At 51.1% G+C, this 9,433-nt stretch overlaps 1 protein-coding gene across 4 annotated transcripts in view; it reads right to left on the bottom strand.

Annotated features, from left to right (window-relative positions):
* Positions 1 to 723: 723 nt before the first annotated feature.
* The window catches only part of KLHL33 (kelch like family member 33), a 12,514-nt gene continuing 3,804 nt past the window's right edge, over positions 724 to 9,433 (bottom strand). For 2 of the 4 annotated variants that reach the window (XM_027083736.1, XM_027083735.1), the window contains exons 2-5: positions 8,527 to 9,303; positions 3,673 to 4,597; positions 3,390 to 3,557; positions 724 to 3,283 (exon numbers count right to left, since the gene is read on the bottom strand). In XM_027083736.1, the coding sequence (XP_026939537.1) occupies positions 2,731 to 3,283; positions 3,390 to 3,557; positions 3,673 to 4,597; positions 8,527 to 9,283 (2,403 nt within the window). In that variant the 5' untranslated portion in view covers positions 9,284 to 9,303 and the 3' untranslated portion in view covers positions 724 to 2,730. The remainder of the gene's footprint in view (positions 3,284 to 3,389; positions 3,558 to 3,672; positions 4,598 to 8,526; positions 9,304 to 9,433) is intronic. The other 2 variants (XR_003428154.1, XM_027083737.1) reach the window with 2 other exon arrangements.

The raw sequence follows: 9,433 nt of genomic DNA, 5'->3' as shown, positions 1-9,433 counted from the left end.
CCGTAGGAGTGATTTCTGTCCCAATTCCTGATCCTTACTCTATTTCCTTTCTGGGGTCGAAATACTACCCTGAATCTCAGTGCACTTGCCCAGGGCCCCAGCTCATTGCCTTGCCTGTATCAGGCCCCTCTCACTGAAGAGTGGTCCAAGAGCAAGACCAGTGTCCTGCTTCACATCAGAAACCTCCTCCTCTCTTCTCATTCTAACCACAATTTCACAAATGGACTTCCCTCGTGGTCCAGTGGTTAAGACTCTGTGCTTCCCCTGCAGGGGGCACGGGTTTCGCATGCCGTGGGGTGCAGCCAAAAACAAAAAACAAACAAAAAAACCTAAGTGATGAAAGCTAGAGCCTTTTGCAGCTAGCTCCCCCATCTACACAGTTCGGGCCCTTTGGCTGTCAGCTCTGCCTGGGATGGCACCAGCCCCTCTTGGACACTATGATTTGACTTTCTGCCACCTCTTTGGATTGGAGAAGTAAGAAGAGTAGGAGAGTGTGCTATCTCTGGAGCCAGGGAAGGAGAAATGTTTAGGCCAATTTTCAAGCCAGCCAATTCCTGCAGAAAGATGAAGAAAAATGAGAATGGCCTTAGATTGTTTGATTTGGTGAGAAGTAGGTCATGGTGACAATGAAGGAGGATGGTTTCAGTAGTGTGGTGGAGACAGAAGCCAAATTACAAGGGATATTGAATGTTTCTTACAATAGAGAAACTCAGACAAGAATGATTCAGTCATGGTGAAACCTTTATTTAAGCCTGTCTTTGCATACAAATCACAGAGCGTGTTCACAGAAGTTCACCCTAAAGACTCAATCCTCGTAGTTTCTCAGTGTTTCCGATTTCCTTCTTCCCTGTCTTCTTCAATCTTTCTTCTCTGTTCTCTTATATAGCCTACTTACCCCTCCTCATTTTCAACTACGTTCCTAAACAGAGATATAGAAGGAAACCTTAATAAAATAATGAAATCTCAAAACAATAAACAAAAACATGTCAAGTCTCTCCTGGCCGGGATGAAGAAAGATGCGAGGGAGGCTCCCTCATCTCACCCTTAGCAGCATGAGAATCTAAATTAGCAAGGGTAAGAGAAAATTGACCTGTACAAAGAAGTGGCCCTTCTTTGCCTTAAGCTGTTCAGGGGTCAGAAGTGGAAATACCAGACAGGAAAGACGTAGGGGAGTTGTGGAGGAAGAGAACATACAATTAGGTGAAAGCCACTGTCTTCAGGAAGGCTCCAGGGAAGAGAGTAGGTTGGCACAGCAGCAGAATTCTCTGAAGAATCCCTGGAATACTGACTTCCGCTTTGCTATGGAGACACAGGGCACCACATGCCCCATTTGCTTCTTTCCTCTGACTGGAATGCCTCCCTCCTTCTCTGAAGGTGAGTTTCCAGGAAGCCTTCAAGATCCAGTTCAATCTACACCCATCTGATGATGCCTTCCTAACAGAAGTCTTCCCTGGACAGAGTTCCCTCCTCCATCGTCTGGGCTCTCATACCTTCAACTACGAGGCATGTGAGGTACGCGGCTCTCGGGAGAGGTATGAGGCAAGTGTCCATACCTCTAAGTCCACTGTCAAACTTGTATTTGCTTACAAGTCTGTGTGCTGGTCGGGAGCTCCCTGACCTTGGGATCCTTAGTGCCCCACATCGTACCCGGCACACAGTAGATAATTAATAACTGTGAGGGAGAAAGGAGAAAAGATAGAAAAGAGCAAAAAAAAGGGAAGGAAAAGCAGGGTGGAGGAAGAGAGAGAGGAAACATCTGACTCAACTTTCCCTGGCCAAGAAAAAGGGAAATGGATTCAAAAAACTCTGGAAGAAAGGGACAGAGGAAGGAACCACTTTTCTGGGCCTCCTCTGCCTTTTACTCTTCTCTCTGCCACTTCCTCTCACAACTTAGGACCTCACACCACACTGTACTGTTTTCTCTCCTGATCCCTCGATTCACCCCAAAGGGAAGGAAAGAAGCCAGCCAAGCTCCTGACTTCTCCCACCCCATGCCCTCAAATCCTGTTTCATCCCTTTGCCGCCATGGGCGCCTCCCTCCTTCCCGTCTTCATCTTCCCCGCCTGCAGCACTCCCACCTCGTCGCCCTGGCATCTCGGGCCCCTGTGCTGTGCCAGGTCCAGACAGGAGCATCCTCCTCAGATTGAAAACCAAGAGGCTCTTAGGGGCAGCCTGTGCTGTATGGCTGAGGAAACGCTAGACTGGGTCTACAAGTTTACCCGAGAAAGAACCTTTTCAGGAGGGTTTGGGTGTCCCAGGGATTGGAGAGTAAAGAGAAGCAGCAATCGCAGTCCTTCCCCCACACTCCTCAGCTCTTTCACGGATGGCCTCTCCACGTTTTTCTCCTTCGTCCATTGATCAGAATATCATTTTCCCAACTGACCTCTCATGGCCCCTACACCTTGGCCATTGACGCTTCTTGACTGTCTGCCCAGCCAGATGCACTTTCCCCACCAAGAATCTAAACCTTGTACAGTTGCCCCTGGGTCTCCTCTCCTTACCTAGGTATTCAGCTGCCTCTCCTTCCCCAACGCTCTTTCCCTAGGAATTCCAGAACCACCTTTTCCTCAATGCAGATCATACATACAAAAGCTGTGTGAGTTGTAAAGCACTGTGCTAGAATGAAACATGAGCATGAATAAAGCCTTCTCTTTATCCCTGCCCCCATCATTTCTATCCTCTCAAAATGTTTCTTATCCCTTCCTCACGCCATCCACCGCCACTCCCCCTTCACCCGGCAGGTTTAGTTTGGTGTCGTGTGGGAACCAAAGCTATTTGCTGCACGGTGGGCAGTGTCAGGATGCAGGCAGGCATCTCAGCCCGAGGCCTCGGCAGAGTTCCCAGGCACAGCCATCGGCCCAGGCCAGGACAGAAGGCGTGGATAAGGTGGGAGGGGGCATAAGTACGGTGGCTGTAGCCCCCCAGCACCAGTAGCTCCCCCTGCAGCACAGCGCCTGCAGCCCCGACGTGGGGCGAGGGCAGGGGGGTCAGGTGAGTCCAGCTATCGGTCCTTGGTTCATAGGCCTCGAAGCTCAGCAGGTCCCCAGTCTCACCTAGCCCACCCGCTACATACAGCCGCCCACCCAGAGCAGCCATGACGTGGCCAGCCCGAGGTACCCCCATAGGGCTCAGAAGTGTCCCCGGCTTCTCAAGTTTGGGGTCATAGTGCAGCAACGAGGCCAGGTACTGGCCAGTCCCACTGCAGCCGCCGCTCACGTACAGCTGGCCCTCCAAAACAGCAGCTGCGTGGGCAAAGCGTGGTGCTGGAAGAGCAGGTGCCGGCCTGTGGGAGAACAGGGCACGTGATCAGGCAACAGTCATCTTCCGTTCTCCTCTTCCAAGACTCCTAGCCTCTCCCTGATGCCTGAAACACCCCCTTCCCTGCTCACCTCCAGATATTGAGCTTGGGGCTATAAGTCTCCACAGAGCTGAGGGCAACACCACTGTCTCGTCCACCCAGGGCATAAAGCAGTCCATCCAGCACCACCAGGGGGAAAAAGCTCCGAGCCTGGCACAAAGGTGCCATCTCCTCCCAGTCCTCTTGCCTGGGGTCCCACCTGGACACAGTGGGACAAGAGATGGGAAGAGTGACCCTGGGAGTCTGCGGTTGGCTGGGCTGCCAACCTCCCGCAGCTGCCCACCTTGGGACCGGCCGCTCTCAGGGGGCCATACCTGAGAGTCGAAGCCAGGGTGTTAGAGTGGCCGTAGAAATCCTGTCCGCCACACACGTAGAGCTCACTTCCTGCTAGGCTCGCAGCCCCGTGCCGAAAGCGCCCGGGGGCAGGCAGGGCAGGCAGCCGTCCCCACTCCACAGTTCGAACCAGTCCTACCCCGCAGCGAAAGGCCCGGGCCCACCACACTCCTCGGGACGGCTGTCTCGTGGCCATGTCTGATCTGAGCCCGTCCCCGCCAATCACTACTAGTGCCTGGTCAGGCTCCCTCCGCCTCTCTTGTCCTGGAACCTCAGCCTCCACCATCAGCTGACGCAGTAGGTCCGGGCCCAAGGGTGGAGGCAGCCTGGCCGCTCTTACCCTCCGCAGCTCCCTGGTGGACATACGGCCAAAGCGGACGCATTGAAGCAGGGCCTTGGCCTCTGACTCCTGGGTGTCAGGGTTGGCAGCTAGCCAACGCAGTGCAGCCACAAAGGCCTCGAACTCCTCCTGCAAGTGTAGCTCATCGCTGTCCAGGAGCTCAGCCAGGCAGGCGACCGGTAAAGATGGGAAAGTGGAGCACAAAGCCACAGCAGGCAGGTGGGTGAGGAGGTAGTGACGGGCTTTGCTCCAGAGCCTCTCCAGCCCAGGGGCTTCAGCCATGGGGATCAGGGCCAGGCAACGGGCAGGGTTGAGGCCTTGTGCCAAGGCTCTCTGGCACAGAGCCAGGCAGGAAGAGCTCTGGTACTGCAGAGCAGCCTGGGTGGCTCTCAGCAGTCCTGGCCACCTTGCCCGCACAACCCCAGAGTAGGCAAAGGAGACAAGGAGCCGCAGGTCCTGGGCAGAGACGGTATGCAGAGACACCTCTGTGCCCTGGGATTCCCTCATCCCGCTCAGGAGCATGGCCCCAAAGAACTCACTGCCACAGGCGAGGGCTGCTCGGTGCACTGCAAGAGGGAGAAGCAGAGGGGGACCCAGAGTGTTGCAAACTGCAAGGCACTCCCCTGTCTTCACAGCCCCAACTTTGGGCCAACCACCCAAGACCACAGGCCAAACTGCGGTATATGCACCAGAACCACGTGGGGTGCTTGTTACAGTGAAGGTTTCATGGACCCACCTCCAGAGATTCTGATTCAGTAGCTCTAGACGGAGACCCTAGGAATTTGTGTTTTCACATATTCAAGCACCCTGCATGATTCTCATGTTAGTGGCCTGAAGACACTTTGAAAAACATTGCTTTAGTCTTCCTGATGCAGGCCAATTAGAGAAAGGGTCTTGAGCAATCAAGTGAAGATGCTACAGAGAACATTTGCTAAGAGGGGGTACAAGATAAACTGCAAAGACCGGTGTGCAACTTATATAGGTCTTTCTATATTGTGCACAGAATAAAGTTCTTTACAATTATAAGAGCCACTGACATCAGCCATTCTGCTAGTCAGATTTTACTCAGAAAGTGGTACCACACTCAGGAATGGTTGTGAGCCACACTCATCTAACTGCCATCTCCTCTTACCCAAGATTTAGTGCTTGTAAACGGGAAGCCTTCAAAATCACCTGCTTCAATTGCTCCTTTTAAGATATGGAAACTGAGTCCTAGTGAAAGGCAGTGATTCATTTTCTATCTCCATGCAGGGGCTGTCTGGGCAGATCACTGTAACTGATGTCAGGCTGCAGTGAGCATACTTGTGTATCAGTTCCCTGCTTATCTGCATGGCCCTTGTGACTCTGAAAATATCCTATTCAAAAATGCTATTAAATAACTAGACCTGGGCTTCCCTGGTGGCGCAGTGGTTAAGAGTCCGCCTGCTAATGCAGGGGACACGGGTTTGTGCCCTGGTCCGGGAGGATCCTGCATGCCGCGGAGCGGCTGGGCCCGTGGGCCATGGCCGCTGGGCCTGCGCGTCCGGAGCCTGTGCTCCGCAGCGGGAGAGGCCACAGCGGTGAGGGGCCCGCGTACCGCAAAAAAAATAAAATAAAATAACTAGACCTTATATGCTCCCTAATGTAACTCAATTTGAGGCAGTTGGCATCAAGTATGGAGTATCCTTACCAAAATATTTAACCGAAATCTAATCAAACCTTCAGATCTAAATTCAAGTTTATAGGAAATTGAGAGGTTGAAAGAATGAGTTAAACAAAACCATGAGGGAAAATGCTTACAAATCTAGAACATGGAGCACTCTATAGGACAACTAATCTTGTTTCTTCAATAAGTCATAAAAAAGGGAGAGAGGACTTGTACGAGAGTAAAGGAAGCTTAAGAGACATATATCTGAGTTCAGTGCAAACGTTGATTGGCTCCTGGGTTGAACAGAGCAGCTCTAAAAGACACATTTTTGGACAAGTGGGAAAATTTCAATGTGGACTATGCGATATTAAGAAATCATTGTTAATTTTGTTAGATATGATAAATTGTGGTTACATGAGAAAATGTCCTCTTTTAGAGAGACACATACCCAAGTATTTGTGAGTGAAATGTCTGAGATTTACTTTAAACTTCAGCAAAAAATAAATAAAGAAATGAAACAAATATAGTAAAATGTTAATTGTTAAGCCTGGGTGATGGGTGTTTGAGTGTTCATCTTAATATTCTCTTTTCTTTGCTATGTTTGAAATGCTTCATAACAGAAAAGAGAGGAGGACTTCCCTGGTGGCACAGTAGTTAATAATCCACCTGCCAATGCAGGAGACATGGGTTCGATCCCTGGTCCAGGAAGATCCCACATGCCACGGAGCAACTAAGCCCATTCACCACAACTACTGAGCCCGCATGCCACAACTACTGAAGCCTGTGCACCTAGAGCCCGTGCTCCACAACACGAGAAGCCACCGCAATGAGAAGCCCCCGCACCGCAACAAAGAGTAGCCCCACCTGCTGCAACTAGAGAAAGCCTGCGCACAGCAACGAAGACCCAACACAGCCAAACATAAATTAATTAATTATTTTTAAAAAAAGAGGGGAAATGCTTCTAGAAGTCCTCTCAGGCAGGTCACACAGACCCAAGCTCCCAGTGAGGCTGATGAACCTCAGGCTGCTTTGATCAGTTGCAGCATGTTCACTTCTCTCAAAGGGCAGGTGATATCGGCGTGGCTTTCCACTGTCTTTTTGAGCAGTAGGTAGTAGCTTGGTGCTTCCCAAGCAGTAAACATTAGTGACAGCTTCCATATTGCCTGAGAAAATCTGCATTCCGTAAAGCAGGTAAGCCATCTCATCTTCCATACCATCAATCAGACTATAGCTCAGAGCCACTGACAAAGGATTCACAACCACTTGTATTTTGTGCCCCTTCTCACTCATCATTATTCCTTAGAATTTTAAGTGACAGGTTTCCACCACTAAGTTGGAATGTTTCTTAAAGGAAGTGAAAGCAGTGATATTGAATACAAGGATGTTTAAATTCCAAACCCTCGTGAGAATTTTATAACTATGAAATTTTAAATTCCCCCTGCATCTAGTGCTATTGGAAATGATAACAAACACTTTAGAAGTCTGTTATGGACTGAGTGTTTGTGTTCCCCGCCCCCACCAAATTCATATGTTGAAGCCCTGATCTCCAACGTGATAGTATCTGTAGGTGGGGCCTTTGGGAGGTAATTATGTATGAGAGTAGAAACCCTCATGAATGGGATTAGTGCCCTTATAAGAGGAGACATGAGGGAGATGATCTCCCTCTCTCTCTGCTGTGTGAAGATACAGTGAGAAGGTGGTCATCTACAAACCAGAAAGAGGGCCCTAACGAGAACCTGACCTTGCTGACACCCTGATGCAGCCTCCAGAGCCATGAGAAATAAATTTCTATTGTTAAACCACCCAGTCTGTGGTATTTTTGTTATAGCAGCCCAAGCTGACTAAGATAGGATCCTTTTCCTTTGGGGAGTCCCAGAAGCACTTTGGGTGCCAGTCATTCCTCCAATGAGCAGTAGCTATGTGACTTTGGACTTGTCTTAAAGACTGACTTCCTTATCAATAAAGTGTAAGAGCTGAACTAGATAATATCTAAACAAATCCCTTTTAATGTTAAACTTTTATGTGTCTGCACTCTGACTCCATTTGCCAGGTGCTATGTGTCTTTGACTTGACTGCATAGGAGGCAATGCATGGCCTAGTGACAGCAGACTGGGTTAGTGGATGTGGGCCTGTATCCTGGTTTTCACCTGTTAACATCTCTGAATTTAATATTCTTTATCTGCACCCAGGGATAATGATATCTAACTCACTAGTTTTCAGTGAGATGAAAAGAGATGGCATGTGTAAAAGAAATTCCTGGTACCCAGTACCTCACTAAATGTTAGTAGAATCTGAATAAATCTCAACTTATTCAACCCTCTTCAGCTTTCCTGGTGATGAGCAGAGTTAACTTCAAAGTGCCATGAACTGGTAGCCTTAAGATTCTGGCCAAACAGTACCAGACCTTGCTCACTAGCTGTAGGGTCCACGACTGCCATGGTGTCAAGCTCACTTAGGGGAAAGGACACACTGAATTTTTCCACTGTGTTCCTCTGGCTTTTCCTGTGTCCTAAATAGAAGATGCCAAGAAGGGCCTTTGGTTAATCTTTGTTTGAGTCAATCACCTCCTGCTTGTTCTACTGGCATGGACTATATACCCTTAGCTCCAGCCAGCTGACTGTAAATTTCTTGTTTCTGGGCACAGGGAAAGCCACAGCATAAATCTGTCAGTGCTCTTAAGAAAACAACTCAACTGCGCATGCTCCATTCTCAGTGGGTCAGGAGAGGTGCCAAAGGTCACCCTGGGGAAATTCTGACCGCAGCAGGGATCAAAACCACTATGGTAGGGACCGAACCACCCGCTGCTTGCACACACCATTTCAGGTGGCATATGCGCCTGCATTAATGTAATGCCCCACAGACCCTCACCCCGCAGCCGGCAGCCGTCTGCCTCCAGCTCCAGGTCACACCCGATGCCTTCTTGGTACAGGAGCTCCATGGTGCGCAGGTTCTCTCTCAGTTCCTCTGCCTGGCTGGGCTGCTTTTCATCTTCCCGGGTGCTTCCAGCCCCCTCGCGTCCCCACTGGGCCGCAGCCTTCACCCGGGGTGCGCCCAGGGCTTCAGCCGCGACCAGCACATCCTCCCGTGGGGCGGGTCCCAGCACCCCCTCATAGGCAAAGGTCAGCACGGCCTCCCAGGCCCCGGGGGTTACATCCAGGCTGAGGGGGCATTGCAGACCTCTGCTGCCCAGCAACCTGCCTCTGAAGAGGCTGCTGACTGCAGCCAAGATCACCCGATGCACCCCGTATACTCGCCCCCCGACTGACACGTCTTCATCCAGCAACAACCTCTGCTCTCGCAGCCGCTGTGCCTCCGCGAAAAACTGGCTGGGATGCGCCTCGCTGCGCAGCTCCTCGGGCTCCTCTGCGTCTTCTCCGTCCTCATCCTCTTCCTCCTCCTCTTCTTTCTCTAGGGACAAGGCTGGAGAGGGAAGGCTCCCCGGGGCCATGGGCCTGGGGCCAGGCTCTTCCAGAGGAAAGGGAGGCAAACCAGGATCCTGGTCTGGGGACGGAGGCCAGGAGGGGGTTCTCCTGGTGGGCAAAGGGAGGCCAAGGCCGTCCTTCTGGACGGGAAGAGAGACTTGTTCAGGGTCTGAGGGACGATGTGCCGAGTCCGAGACGCTCATGGCCCAAGCTCACTGGATTGCTGCAGGTAAGCAGAGGAAAGAGAAGAGAGGGTAAGAGCTGGGCCCACAGAGGCCAGAGGAAGCCCTGCCTCCAGTCCGGCGACATGTCAGTCCCTCTTCCTACTTCAACCCCCTCCCCCCATCCCAGGG

The sequence above is a fragment of the Aethalodelphis obliquidens genome, unplaced genomic scaffold (genome assembly GCF_003676395.1).
Source record: "Aethalodelphis obliquidens isolate GAN/ISIS:26980383/991018 unplaced genomic scaffold, ASM367639v1 scaffold51, whole genome shotgun sequence".
Taxonomy (NCBI): Eukaryota; Metazoa; Chordata; class Mammalia; order Artiodactyla; family Delphinidae; genus Aethalodelphis; species Aethalodelphis obliquidens.
Note: the sequence above shows the minus strand (reverse complement) of the source record. Positions and strands in the feature narration are given on the sequence as shown.